We start from the raw sequence: 16,124 nt of genomic DNA on the forward strand, positions 1-16,124 counted from the left end.
GTCTAGATCCTAAGTTTTTCCTTTCCTTTTATCCTAATTCCTCTAGCTGTGCCTATAAAAGTGCAAACGTATGGGATATACATTTGGGGACCAAGGCTCCCCAGATTGAAAGAATTGGTGAGGACAATTCACTATTGAAGCAAAGAGGTCTCCAGCTGCTCTATAAAGGTCACCAAATTATTAAATAGAGTCACACAGGCAAGAAGTCCTTTGTGTCTCTCTCAGCCCCTTTCTATTCTTCATTGCATCCTTAGACCGCAACCATTCAGCCCAGAAGGGACCCATACACATTCTCTTCCAGGGGACTAAGTCAAAAATAAAGAATCCCCCCAAACAGTGTTGTTGCCTTGTCGTTACCCACCACTACTGGCATTTACAATCTTCCAGCCTGCTTGTTCACAGTGATCCCTGAACCTTCTATTTAGGAATGAACATTCTACAGTCTCTTATTCTCTACATCTTAATCATGTGTGGATGTCTGCATGAATTGCCATCTACTACAAAAAGGAGTTTCTCTAAATGGGGTTGAGAGATGCATTAATCTATGGGTATAATAATAAGTCATTAAGCCTGTCTAGTCACAGGTTTTTTGCATAGATCATGGTGTCAGATATGAATTCCATCTTATGAGGTGGGACTTAAATTCAATCAGAAAGTGGATGGTTACTCCCATGATGTTCAGCCACTACTGCTCCTGTGGGCATGTCTTGCCAGTTTAGTTGTTACTTTAGTGATCAGAGTCTGGGTAAGACTGATGATTACTTTCTTCCCCTGGTAGCAAAACACAATCCAGGACAATGAAAGCTATGCAGTAAGGATAAAGCTTTCAGGTGAGTACCCGCTTGATTTTTCCACATTCCACATAGTTTCTCCAAAAATACAGTCTCGCCATCCAGAGGGAAAGCAATAGCATTGGCTATATATAGCCTGCAATGTTTGGGAGTCTATGTGACCTAACTAGCCAACAACTTAAAAATAGGCAACCCATTCGTGGCACTAGGCTTTTTATTTGTTAGCCTATGGTGTCTAGTAGGGGCATTGTTACCTGGTTATAGGGCAATTCCACTTTCATTGTTTTCATATATGTGCATGTATATATTTTAGGAAGCTTCGATAGTGGTAGATTTCCTTATGACTTTTTTTTTTTTGAAGAATATTAGTGTTATTTATCTTTCTCCAAGTCCCTCCTCTACTCTGCCCTACTATACACAGCCCATGTTAACCCCTCCTGTACCATTATTACTCTTTAGCCATTTATACTACTGAGTTCCGGTGCTCTTCCCTTGAACGCTCTTCTCATGGTCCCTTCCTTATTCCAGACATCTATGGCTATTCCAAACAAAGCATACATATCTGAAGATTGAAAGCTAACATTAGCAAACGAGAGATGACATGTGATGCTTCTTTCTGAGTCTAGGTTACTGTACTCAGAATGATTGTTTCCAGCTCTATCTACTTACCTGTGAATTTTATAATTTTATGTTTCTTAATAGCTAAGTAATATTTCATAAATATACCACATTTTATTATTCACTTGTTATTTATCTCATCTTGTTATAACTTTGGTAGGCTACATATTATTCTCATCCATTTCTTTAAGATTTTCCCATTGGGGAAATTATAAATTTTAAAAGTATATCTATGATTCTGATTTCTTCAGTATCTGTTGTGATGTCTTCCTTCTCATCACCAATTTTATTAATTTGGGTCCCATTTCTCTCTTTTAGTTAATATGGCTAGCAAACTGCAAACCTTGTTAATCTTTTCAAATAACCAACTCTTGGTTTTATTCTTTGTATAGTTTTGCTTTTTTCTGTTTCTATCTCATTAATTTCAGCCCTGATTTTGATTATATTTTTGTCTTAGTTTCACTTTTATTGATTTGATAAAGACTTGATCAAAATCAACTTAAGGAGGAAAGAGTTTAGTTTATCTTATAGTTTAATGTCCACCAGGAAGGAAAAGTCAGGTCAAGTGCTCAAGGCTACAACTTAGAGGCAGACACTGAAGCCGGAACCACAGAAGGGCACTCCTCACTGGCTTGCCCAATTGGCTTTCTTATACAACCCAGGACCACCTACCCAGGGGTGGCAGTGCCCACAAAAGGCTTAGCCCTCCCATATGGATCATTAATAAAGAAAATGCCCCACACACTTGCCTCTGACGGAGGCATTTTCTCAGGTGAAGTTTCCTCTTCCCAAATGACCCTAGCTTGTGTCAAGTTGACAAAAACAAAAACAAACAAACAAACAAAAACCCAACAACAACAACAACCAGCCAGTATACTCTTCTTGTCTACTGTTTTTGGGTTTTGCTTGTTCTGGATTTTCCAAGGTCTTCCAGGGCAGCATAGTCACTAGTTTGAGATTTCTCTGATTTTTTTGACACAGGTACATAATACTATAAGCTTTCCTCTTCGGATTACCTTCATAGTATCTCACAGACTTTGGTATGTTGTGTTTTCATTTCCATGCACTTCTTTCTTGATCACTTACTTGACCCAACTCAATAGCATGTTGTTTAGTTTCCCTGAGTCTATGTACTTTCTGTAGTTTCTACTGCTGTTGATACTCAGCTTTATTCTCCTATGGTCAGACAGAATGCAGTGTGTGATTTCACTTGTATTTATTAAGACTTGCCTCAAGTCATAATATGTGGTCTGTTTTAGAGAAAGTTCCATGGGCAGCTGAGAAGAAAGTGTATTCTTTAGTGTTTGGGTGGAATGTTCTATGGATAATCTGTTAGGCCAATTCGATTTATGATGTTCTCTAACTCCAGAGTTTCTCAGTATAGAACACCCCCCTCCCCACGTCAATGGCTTGTCAATTGGTAAGCATGGTATTGAAACCACCCACAATCACCATATTGGAATCAATCTGTAGCTTTAGATCTAATAGTGACCCTTTTGTGAAAATGAGTGCTCCTGTATTTGGTGCACATACAGTTAGACTGTAAAACTCTATTAGTGGATTAATACTTTGTCTGTCTGTCTGTCTGTCTGACTCTCTCTCTCCAAGACAGAGTTTCTCTGTGGAATAGTCCTGGCTGTCCTGGAACTCACTTTGTAGACCAGGCTGGCTCACTGAGATCCACACTAAGGAGTATGCTTAGGACTACCTGTTAGGCAGCAAGAGTGGGACTGACAGTGTGAGCATGGGGTTCCCTATCTGAAGAACGGGGTCTGAGTGCCAACGCAAGAAACATGATTCTCATGCAGGGAAGGGGGTTAAGTGGAGTTGTAGTGGAGCCTAGGAATAGGATATAATTAATACTCAGGTTTCAGGAGCAGGTAGAGTTGGTCATGAAAGTGTAGGGCCTTTCCTGGAGAGTCGCCATGGGCATGAATGGGTTTGGCAGCCCCAGTCTACAGTCTCTACCTGGAAAGTGGTCTAGACAAAGGACACAGTCTTCAGGTAGGTTGGGGTTGAGGCAGGTGAATAATAATGCTTCCATTTACCTTTTGTTTTTAATCTTAATTGTTTGAAATTTCTTTATGATTATCCAATACATATTTTAAGAGTTTATAGAAATCCATATAACATAACTATGAATAAATTAGTAATTTAACCTAGTTAATTGTATCACATTATGCTATTCTGTCTCAAATAACAACACTCCAAAGAACAATCAAGATATAATATTGTTTTCAGAAAATGTAACATTTTCAAGACATATAAATGGTCAACAAGTATCTAAAAATAATCTCACTATCAGTTGTCATCAAAACCAAATCAACACCATAACACGGTAGTGTCTCACTCCAGGCAGAGTAGCCATTACCAAAAGGACCAAAAGTAGCACACAGCAAACCTGCGGGTGAAGGGAACTCTTGAACAATGAACATAAACTGCATATTCAATAGGAAAAATAGCACAGAAATTTCTTAGAAATATAGAAACAGAAGCAGTTCATGATCCGGTTCATGCATTTTATATATATATATATATATATATATATATATATATATATATATATATATATATATATATATACACACACATACATATACATAATGTGTGTGTGTGTGTGTGTGTGTGTGTGTGTGTATGAATGATATAAATGAAGAGAAAACAGAAGTCAGAATGTAAAACACACCACTACTCCCATGTTTATCATTGTTCACAATGGTCATGGCTTGGCATCAACCTGAGTATGCCACATGCCCTAGGTTCAATCTCCTCATAAAACAGAAGAGGTGGTAAAAGTTGTTACCTCAGTATTGGAGAGGTTGGGGCATTGGGATACCAAGTTCAAAGTCAACTTCAGTTACAGACTGAGTATCATGCCAGCCTGGACTACATGAGACTCTCCTCAAAAATAAAAATAAAAACTTATTGCTGGTCAACATGGATGATCATGGAGGACATTAGGTTAGATGAAAACATCAGACACAGAAAGACAAATACCTCATGTTCTTACATGCATGTGAAAGACACAATAGCTCTGTAACAGAAGGAGAGAGGAGGAGACTAGAGGCTGGGAAGGGTGTAGAAGACAGAGAAGATGATTAGCAATAACATGGATGCAATTAGCTAAAGATGAAAAATTTCCAATTTTCTATCAATTAATAGAGTAACTGGTGCTGTCATTAATTGATTATATATTTCAAAAAAGCTAGTAGAAAGGACTCTGAATATCCCTAACACAAATGATCAGTGTTAAGTGATGAGTATCACTTGTAGCCCGGCCTTGTATCGAATTCATGACCTTCCATTTCAGCATTCCCAGCCCTGGGATTCCAAGTGTATGTCAAGTGTCCTGATCTGATGCTCACATATGTATGAAATATCAGACCTGAATGTCAATTAAAAAAAGAAAATACTTAGAAATCAGCTATGAAAAACCCACACATGTAGAACTAGCTAGGTAAATTATAATATAACCCTCAAACAGGTAAGGAAATGTAACTTTTCCCCTATTTGGCTTTGACATAGAACTTTCATTTGTAGAAACTCACACCATAGCTACAGCTAATGTCCATGTTATTAAATATAGCAGTGTTCTGAAAGAGCAAAAACTATAAGTATTTTTAAATAATAAAAAAAATCATAAAAATTGTTTTAAAAACAACCCAAATGTTTACACAGAGAGACAAAAACTAAATATGGTTTAGGAAATGACTTGAGAAAGGAAAACAGGGAGTTCTCTGTTGCTGAATGGCAAGGATCTATTAAGACAGAACAAGACAGAGAAGCACAGGGCACGCAAAGCATTCAATGCACACCGTCCTCTGTGCACACCAGAAGAAACACGGACACACAGAGGTACACACATGCATGCATGAGAATACTCAAATGGACTTCATCTTATTAGCAGACTGGTCTCTTCTTACTTCTTTAGGCTCCCCAGAGTCTAAACACTCTGCCTGGGCCACTGCAGGCACTCGGGATGCTGCAGGGCAGCAGGGCAGCTCACCTTCATAGGTGCCAACTTCCAGCAGGGTCCCGCTCTGCTCGAGGTCCAAGAACTCTTTCACAGTCAGAAAGCTGTAATCCACGCCAGGCACCTCTCCTTCTCTGGGAGATCGGGTTGTGCCTGCAGCAGAGAATACAAAGGCCCAGGATGCCATCAGTTCATTAGAACAGGGAGTTCCAACTTGAGTAATTAAACAAACCTGCTCAGTAAGCTGGCCTGCCTAGAACTGGAACAGGGGCCCAGGAAAAGCAGCTTTCTAATAGAACGGCATCCCCAATTCCTTCCTCCTCCCCTCCAGCGGGGAGAGGGGAAACAGGTAATCTAGAGACAGTTTTAGCATTTTTTTTTTTAAATGCAGCAAGCAAATGAAAAATTGAATCCAATGTCACACAGGCAATGTTCACAATTATCAGCTTTTAGGACTCTAATAAATGCTACAAAGTTATCTGCCCTAAGCTTGGAGCCTAAAGGATTTGTATTGTTATCACAAGCCTTGAAATCCTTGTTCACAATACATCTAGCAAACTCCAGTGAAATAAGCCTTTGAAGAAAGTGATACCCAATGCACAGACATAGCACTGCAGAAATGTGACTGCTCAATCTGGGCATGGGCATTTCCCAGGGATTAATGCTGCTTCTCTCCAGGTAATTATTATGCTCAATAAAACGTGGACACCCATGAGCTCCGAGGACAGACAAAGGACACTGTGTATGAAAGGAAAACTCTTGAATTAATCTGTTCACTCTCTCAACAGCTAATCAATGTATCCATTTCTCTTAGGAAATGACACGGGCCACAGAGAGCATTTAAGACGTTCTGCCCTGGCTCTGAACTGTAAAACTATCTATCACACTTCAGCACAGTTGTCAAGCAAAGAGGGGAAACAAGGTGAATGTGGTTTGGATCTACAGCAAAAGAGAAAATAATATGATGTGAACACACAGAATGTACTGGGAACCTGTGATTAATGTTAAGAGAACAAAATCAGAGCAATACAATATGATTTCTGATCCTATGTAAACCTTGCAAGCCTAGGGGATGAGGCTCAGTGGAGTTCACAAGGCATCATCCATGGTGGTAATTTACTGTTTTCTGGTACAATGATCAGGGTTTTGTCTTCTTCTCCAAACTCTGTCCTTGCAATTGTAAAGCAATTAAATAAGCAGCTGTACGCAAGCAGCAGTTCTAATATCCTTGGTGCAGCATGCAGTCTGATCCCATACCTGTATAAAACAGCATCGGCAAGCATAGCATGTGTAGCTATAACTTCCTCAGGCCAAACCCCTCAAGAATTTATGCATAATTTGCTCAGGCTGAATCCATTTCTCTGAGTACCCAAAATTTAAAATATCTTAAATCCATGTGTCTTATAAGATAGCTTCAATTTGGTCACAGAATGTTAGTTTCTCACAACCAATACATGGCTTTGGGCAAACAGACTATTGTGCCACCCAGAACTCAACTCCTATATCTTTGCTGGTTTGTTCCCCCTGAGTGAATAAAAGGATAGTATGCGATCTTTAAACTTCTATCCCAGTTATCACAGGCTAGGATCATTGATGATGCTTGCTTGGCATGTTCCATCCCCAAAAAGGCAAAACAGGCACCAGATACCAGCACACAGTTAATACTGGAGAAAACCAAGAGCAACATACACCACAGGAGGAGCAGAGGTTTGGATGGGAAGGACAAATTCATGCATGGTTTGGCTCTCTACTCACAGACTCAGGTATGTTCCTTAGTTTTTATTACTTAACAGTGTCCGCTTTGCAAGACAGGGTTAACAACGGCACTTACACCACAGGCTTGCTGAACATGTCTTCTGAGAGAACACTTGCAGTCAGTAACTGTTAGTAGGTATTGTTTTTATGTTGTTAGAATTAAAATGGGTTTATAGAGTCTTATATTTCCAATTCCACTATAACTATTTGTAATTATATGAATATGTATACATCTACACATGAATATAATGCCATTGTTTGTCTCAATTATTTAATCAGCATTTTCTGAGGGCCCAATGCATGCCAGGTGATAATGAAAGCACAGAGATAGCACTGGAAAATGAGGCAAAGTGCATAAGAAAACTGATCATTTTACTGTGAAACAGAACATATGTACGGGGCTGGAGAGATGGCTCAGAGGTTAAGAGCACTGGCTGTTCTTCCAGAGGTCCTGAGTTCAATTCCTAGCAACCACATGGTGGCTCACAACCATCGAGAATGAGGTCTGGTGCCCCCTTCTGGCCTGCAGATAAACACACAGACAGAACACTGTATACATGACAAATAAAATAAATCTAAAAAAAAGAAAAAATGTATGTATGTAGACAAGCACAGAGTTTAGTTGTGGGTAAAAAAAAAAAAAAAAATGTATCTTAGTGCCATGCAGCCTAAAGGGCTGGAAAGGGGGAAAAGGTGGCACCCACACAGTGGCAGCTCATAACTGGCTGTAACTCCAGTCCCAGAGGATCAACGCCTTCTTCTGGCATCCATGTGTACTACATACCCTTGGTGCACAGACACATTCAAACAAACCACCAATACACATAAAAATGAAAACCGGGGATGGGGGGGGGAAGTAAACTCATTACATCATGATATTGTTGGTATTCTCAGGGTCAAAATCTGGGCTTAGAAGACCCAACAAGTTAGATGAACCATGATCCATATGCTAACTGAAGAGACAAGTAGTCCAGAAAAGCAGAGAAAGATGGCAGTTCAGTGTAGTCACACTGGGAAATGAATGAGTAAAGAAGTCTGACAACCCCCAAATCCATCTTCAGGGAGCTGCCACGAGGTTGAGGTTTCTATGGAGTGTATGAGGTATGCATAACTAAGCAGTTACCATCAAGGTGTGATCATGTGCTACACTGACCCAGGCTGCCTCCCAAAGTAGTCAGGGATATGTAGAATCTCTTGGGGGAGGTAAGTTCCTCCTTTGGCTGGCACTAGGTAGGATGCCAGCCTTTCCTTCACCCACCATGAGGTTTCTAGGGAAAAAAATGTAGTTTTTTGGGGGTCTGTTGTTTCAATAGTCCTAGTAATACAAGTGTCTCTCTTTTAGATATCCTCTCTCCTAGCAAGAAGGTTAGAACCACTCTGCCTGCATTTTAAAGACAAACACAAAGTAACCTGCTGATGGATTAGATATGCTATGTAAGACAGAACAATGGAGACTTTTTAAAGGTTTTTAACCTGGACAAATGGTTGATGCCATTTATTTGTTTGTTTGTTTGTTTTGTTTTGTCTTCCAGAGCTGAGGACCAAACCCCAGGCCTTGCATTTGCTAGACAAGTGCTCTACCACTGAACTAAATCCCCAATCTTTTTTTTTTTTTTTTTTTTTTTTTTTGAGGCAGAGTTTCTCTGTGTAGTTTTGGAACCTGTCCTGGAACTCACTCTGTAGCCCAGGCTGGCCTCGAATTCACAGAGATCTGTCTGCCTTGCCTCCCTAGTGCTGGGATCAAAGGCATGCGCCGCCGCCGCCGCCACCACCACCTGGCAGGATGATGCCATTTATAAAAGTTGAAATCATGGAACAAATAGTTCCAAGGGGGAGGACCAAAAAAGTTCACCTTGGTCATGCTAAATTTGAGATTATACACTTTGGTGCAGAGAGCCCATGGAACAGTGACCTTGTAAATCTGAAGGTCAAGCCAAGTTTGAGAAATTAGTTATCAGTTATCAACAAGCCAGGGGCATCTGAAGGCAAAATATTGAGAGAGAAAACCAGAGCAGAGTGTGGAGGGAAAGAAGCTGAGAAGCACTGGCTAGACAGTAAGACTTTCCACTTTCTACCCTAGAAATTCCAGGAAGATTCTGGAAGACAGCTGAGCAGGAGTCAGAGATGGAGAAGCAAAGGCAGGTGGGGTTCTGAAGCCAAGGGAAAAGTCGATTAGTCAGCAACTTGTAAGACACCAGCAGTCATCCTGGGAAATCCCAGTGTGCGACACAAACAGAAGCTCTCTGGCCAGGCCTTGAGAGGATCGGCCCACAGTTTGTTCTTATGGCAAACTCACACTCAGCTTCCACCCTCAAATTCCATCAACCTAGTCCATCCAAAAGAAGATGAGGAGAAAATAAAACCAAACAAAAGATCCCCTGAGTCTTAAAAGTCTTCCTAGACCATCGAGAGCTGTTTCCCCTTTGCCTGGCTCTGGCTCATATCTGCCAATTCTTTTTCACATGTTATCACATCCTATTTGGCAGATTTACTTTAAAGACAGTCGTCACCCCTGGGTCTTCATTTCCTGAAAGGATTAGAAATAATCAGGACCTTCAAAAATTACATTTTACAGGAAAGTGAAGCTACTAGAGACACTGTCTTTCCAAGAAAACAAATCTGTTTCAAACAGCCTTTGAGCTGCAGGGAGGAGGTGGGAAGGCGGATGAGTCTCCACCCATTGGGCTCACAGGGCTTATTACTCAGACGAAACCTGCCCTCACTATAGGCTACCAAGAGGGTTACTCCCAGGGATGCTCTGAGCAACCCACTCTGGGTCTGGGCCAACTTCCCAGGATCCATTCAGAGAGGATGCTGGGGGAAAAGGCCACAGGGAGGGGCCCCGCCTCCTCTTTTCTTGTAACAGAATGACAGGCTGCTGGCTGGACACACGCCTGACAGATGGCATTTCAAAGGGATTTCGGGAGCCATCTGGGGTGGGTACAATTATTACAAACCGTGCTTCTAACAAAGCCAGAAGGGTTACTTCCTGAAAAAAGAGAAGTAAAACAAATTCTATCATATTAGGAAGACACATAAAAATACACCAGGCGGCTAACCAACTCCAGCTTTCTGCAGCCTAAAATGCTACCTTCCATTTGTGGAGCTGGAAAGCAGCCTAGCAATATCTTCCAGTTATTAGCTTTACGCTCATAAACACAGGGTTTCTCCTCTTTGAGAAAGGGAGACCATCAAACGCCAGGGGGATCAATGGCTTCTAGCTCCTGGATGATTACTCGTAGAAAGACATTAAGCATTTAATCAAAAATATATTTAATTTGCACAAGAAAGCAGAGAAGTAGGATTAATATTATATTCGTGAAGAATTTTGAGATTCAGATGAGGAAAGTAACCCATCCACAGCCATATGAAAGGTAGGTGAGGTTAAATGATTTGTCATTTAACATGATTTAAATGACAACAGTTGATATCATCTCTCATTCTAAACTAGCCTTGTCTAACAGAACCTTCTGCCATGGTGAAAACACTTCATTTTGGTGCTGCCCAACATGTAGGCTCTACCTACAGGTGCCTGTTGAAAGGTGATTACTGGCTGTGGGAAATGGCTCGGAGGATACAATGCTTGCCACGCACACACGAGGGACTTGGGTTCAGATGCTAGAGAACATCCACATAAAAGCCAGGAGCAGAAGACATTTGAGTCTGTAATTCCAGTCTAAGAGTGGGAAATGGAGTGTAGACAAAGAGGCTCCTCAGAGTTTGCTGGCCAGCCAGTTTAGCCAATCTGTGAGCTTCCTGTTCAATGAGAGACTACATCTCAAAAAATAAGAGAGAATAGAAAAGATGCTCCAAAGTCCACTTCAGCTTTGTATCACATGCACACACAACTCCACACACACACACACACACACACACACACACACACACACACACACACACGGTGGGAGGAGATGGGGTGACTACTGAGGCTGTGTAACTAAATTTAATATTATTCACTTTAAATGTGAAGAAGCAGTGCTAACAGCAGTGGACTAGCCAGTATGCCTCTACTGGAGAAAGGATCTGAGTTGCTGGTTATACACTGTGTTTGATACAGTCCCCCAAAGACTTCAAGTTCTCAAAATAACAAGAAACATACTTATATTAAACAGCAAGACATCTTCAATGGCTATTTGAAAAAAATTCCAATTTTTCAAAGCCTGTATATATGCTTTGAAAAAGGATCTAGTCGAAGTCTGTGTTTTTGTTCTGAAAATCCTATTTGGTTTTTATTGGCTGTGGTTTTAGGAGAAAAAAGTTTTTTTAAATGTATCTGTGTAGCATGGATTACAACAAATTAAACACAATAAAATAAGGGAGAAAGGGAAGCAACCCTACACGGGGAAGAGATGGGACTGAGCTTGGTGGGTTTGCCCTCAGGAACAGTTTTAGCTGTGTAACTGCAGACGGTAAGGATGGTTAGACTGCAGGCAGTTGCCAGAAGGAATGTCTGCATCTTGCACTGAAGAGACATGAACAAGGCACAGAATAGTAAATGACTACAGCTGCATTGACCCAAAAACAGAATGAAAGGCCATGCTTCGTAAGCTTATGCTCTAACAGATACCGGCCTGAAGAATACTAAACTCTAATACTGGGCACTTCAAGAGAGTGGCTGCAGAAGTGGGAGAGAGGAAACAGTCTTCCTCTCAGTAAATACCTCTCATTTTCTGGACTGTGTGTGGGGGTGGTGGTGGTGGTGGTGGTATTCATTTATTGCTGCATCTCATAAACTGAATAAAATGATTATTTAGATATTTGAAGGCCTGACTCTTGGACACTATTTCAACTATCATCAATCTTAACTTATTCACCAGAAAAAACATATGAAGGAATTATAGGCTCCAGTCAGTGACACTAACAATGCATTTCAAGGTTTCCCACGTGACAGAAAGCTAACACCAAGGTCAAGAACACACGCTTTCAGTTGTGAATAAGAACACGCTGGGAATAAAGTTGCAGAAAAGGTGGTACTATTTTTCCCTGATACTATTTTTAAAACTCAAAGTGTTAATGTTAATCATTACAGTCTTCTTTAATTGTTTTAAAAGAGCCAATAAAGTAGAATCTAAACTCTCAACCCTTTCTACCACGAGATCATAACTTAATCTGAGCACTGTCCTATTGAATGTCTCAGTGTGAATTAGCAATGGCCCCAGAGTTCTCCTAGCAAATACTGAGTGGCTATTTGCTTCTTATGCACATTTTATGGTCCATAAACTTTTAGTATACCTGGCTTCAGTGACCCTTGCTGAGGAAATCAGAAAGTGACCTTCTTTGCCATCACACTACTCACCACGGCTGAAGAGAGGACACTGGGTCAAAAGCCCTTCTTCCAGCCATCCCTCTGTAATACCCAGTTGAGGCAGAAGACACCCTAGTGCTGAAAGGCCTCTAAGCAGTCTCCTGCTGATTCAGGTTCCCAACACCAGCAGGTTTCCAGACAAGACATCCCAATGGAGTTCTTTCCCAGCAGCTGTACAAATGCTCTCAGGCCCAGCCTGCTAACTGGGCCATGATTATCTCGGATTGAGCAGCAATGGGATCATTTGCTGTTACATTAATTTGGGTCTTGTTTATCAAAATCTACCCAGACTTCAAAAAGATTACTGTCATTTTTACTGTTTAGGGACAGTCGAACACACTACACGTAGACATCATTTTATCTTGTTACACGACTGCTTGCATTTCTTAGATACCCAGGATATCAGACAAGGCCAGACTGATGTTATTCATTCTTTAGCTAATGGAGACAGAGCACAGACGTATGCATTGCTCTCCCCACCCCCATTTACTCCATTACCAACCCCTCACAGTTTTTCTTTACAGCTCTGAAGACCAGTGGCACTACCCACTATCTGCCCTTCAAATAATTTTTCAAAAGCTTTAACATGACAATTTGTTAAAAATATTTAATACGTTCCAATAATCTAATTCATTTCTTCCAGAGAAGTGAAATGCAAGTTTACAAAACCAAACAAAAATGTTACTGGAAGCCTTCTTTTGTAATCACCTCAAACTGACCTAAATGGGCTCCAACTGGACAAACTGTGGTGTGCCACTGCAATGCAACAACACCCAGAAAAACAACTGTTACACAACAGTGTAGCTAAATCTCAATTACACTGTGCTAAGCGTTGGGGGGGGGGGGGGGGGCGGGGGGGTGGCGCTGCACCTAGAAGACTACATGCAGTATAATACCATTTACATGATGGTCTACAAAAGGCAAAATTACCATACAACAGACAGGCTACCACAGCGAGATAGTGTGGGTGGTATGAAGTGACCACAGGGCATCACAAGGTCACCAGGGAGAAGAGAACACAGAAACACTGTATATCCTGACACTAGTAGATGGCATTCATTAGTTAACCCGCAGTACACTGTCTTAGCTCATTTTCCTGTTGCTGTGATAAACTAACCTCAGAAAAAGAACTTAAGGAAGGGTTCATTTTGGTTCATAGTTCCAGATATAGTCTATCATGGTCAGGAACCCAAAGCAATGGAAACTGACCAGCTGGTCACACTGCATTCACAATCGGGAAGCAGAGAGAGATGGATGGATGCTTGTGCCCAGTCCACTGTCTCCCTTATATATAGTCCAGGATCCTCGTCTAGAGAATGATGCTACCCATTGTGAGTGGATCTTCCTACCCATATTAATCATTGGTGAACTCTACTTCTTACTAGTTTTTTTAACAAAAGGAAATGTTTAGCATTTCACTAAATGAGAATCAGTTTTATTTTGTCATAAAAACCAACCAAAAATAAGAACAATTTTTAAAAAAGCCAGTTTATCCAATCTGGAGCCCAAGGCTTGAATTCCCTTATTATAAAAGGAGATAACCACTGTTGACACCTGTGACTATCGAACAGAGACCACCTCCTGAACTAAATTATAAGGCTTGTTCCAGGCGGCTAAGGCTGAACAAGCCTATACTTCTCACAGTGCAGGGTCTGTCTGGACTGGAGGCAGGACTTACAGGGAGTGAGGGGGTCAGGGAGGAAAGCGTGAGCTCTTTCTTTTTCAATGACATTAACTCCATCATGAGTAACCAATGCTGTCCTAAGCTGTTCTAATCATCTCCTAGAGCAGAAGTTCACGAGCCCTTTGTGGGAGGTCGAATGACCCTTCCCAGGGGCCACCTAAGACCATTGGAAAACACAGATATTTATATTACAACTCAATTAAGGCATTTTACAATTCTGTATGTCTCAGCTATACCAGTCCTGGGTATTCACCCAAAAGACTCCATGTCATCAAAAAGAAATGTGGTGGGTTTGGCTAAGTTGGATGAGACAAAAGCTGATAAAGCATTCTCAGGATTTCCAGGAAACTGACCCCAAGTTGTATGGCATTCTGTCACATTACCTCTTGATCAGAAAAACTCAGGGAAGAGCCCAGACTCCATTCAGTAGCAAATTCAGTACAAAGGGACATGAGCATTAATCACTCTTCCCTTTTGTCCATGGGAGAGAATGTTATCACAAATAAATGCAGAGAGCCTGCATTCATTAAACACAGGAAGGCAGAAGTCTCCAACTGTTGCTGATTCATTCCAAATAGCAGCAAAAACATTCAGGAAATAAAGAATCTTCACCAAGAGAAGTTCCCTTATCAGAAATCAACCCCTGGGGATTATCTTGACGCGTATTCCACCTGAGTAGAATTCAGGAAGCGAGGAATGCCACATCTGAATGGGAAAGGTTGTCTGTGATAATGGGGGACTGTGCTGATTTTATCCATTATGACAGGTGATACTTTCATTTTCTCTGAAGTCATTGCACTACTGTTTGTATATAATGGAATGAATTCATCTCCAATGTTTTCAACTGAACCGTTTTCAAAAGCTTGTGAAAAAAATGAAAAACAATGATTAAGAATATCAAATTTCTACAAATTAGGTGACTTTGCATGCCCGATACAGAATGAATAATGGTTCTAATATAAGGCAGCTTGCTTTCTTAGTTTAAACAAGAGGAAAATTAAAAGCTCAGAAATGATTGCTAATGAGCATATGTTTTCTTTGGGGATAATGAAAATATTTTTCGATTAATTGGTTGCAATAGTTGCACAGTCCTGTGAATGTAATGCAAACCAATGAATTGTACTATCCAAAACGGGGGAATTTTATGGTACATAAACCACATCAATAAGGCTGTTAAAATATAAATAAATGTTGGCTGGGCAGGGTGATGCATGGTTGTAACTACAGCACTTAAGAAGTTGAAGCAGGAGTTTGAAGGCAGTTTGGGCTACGTAATGAATTTAAGGCCAGTCTTAGATACATAGTGAGAGACCCTAATTCAAAAAGATAGAAAGTATGCATGTGTGTGTTACCCTTAAAGATAAATATGCAAGGGGTTTGGTCCTCAGCTCTGGCAAAAAAAAAAAAAAAAAAAAAAAAAATCTAGTCTCTGCTCTCACTTTTCAGAGAAAGTCCGAGTTCAGAAATCAATGTCCACTTTATATAATTTCCCTAAACACTTCAGAGGTCTTGAGCTTTTCCAGAATTTGTGTAGAGAAATTACAAAATCTAAAATCAGGCTTTATACATCTAAAACTCGGCTCAGGTTTTTACAAACTCAGTAATGACAGTCAAGGTCAACACCTAAGTTTCTTTATCTCTAAAATGGAAATAATTATTATAATAATGTAACAACACATTCTTCATGAGATGTGTAATGATTGTATAAGATGATGCTTGTAAAATGCTTAGCTGGGTCAGAATATGCACTTGTGAAGTATCAGCTGTAACAATGGGAACATCATCATCATCACCTTGACAAACTCTGTAGTTCAAGGAACCAAATCTAGTGATTGGGCTGAGACAGGTTGGGACAGACACGGTAGCTCAGTGGCAGACAGCTTGCTTCCCTTGCAGCAAGGCCCGGCTTTGATCTGCAGCACCACACATAAGAAAGTAATAAAGACCCAGCTATTGGTCACTTGCTGTTCTAACACAGAAGACAGGCTTTCTTCACTC

General features: G+C 40.6%; 1 protein-coding gene across 20 annotated transcripts in view; it reads right to left on the minus strand.

The window, feature by feature from the left end:
- Positions 1 to 16,124, minus strand: part of Magi1 (membrane associated guanylate kinase, WW and PDZ domain containing 1) — a 629,136-nt gene that overhangs the window by 130,859 nt on the left and 482,153 nt on the right. For all 20 annotated transcript variants that reach the window (XM_036181540.1, XM_036181545.1, XM_036181547.1 and 17 more), the window contains one exon: positions 5,416 to 5,535. In XM_036181540.1, coding sequence (XP_036037433.1) covers positions 5,416 to 5,535 — 120 coding nt within the window. The remainder of the gene's footprint in view (positions 1 to 5,415; positions 5,536 to 16,124) is intronic.

The sequence above is a fragment of the Onychomys torridus genome, chromosome 3, assembly GCF_903995425.1.
Source record: "Onychomys torridus chromosome 3, mOncTor1.1, whole genome shotgun sequence".
Taxonomy (NCBI): Eukaryota; Metazoa; Chordata; class Mammalia; order Rodentia; family Cricetidae; genus Onychomys; species Onychomys torridus.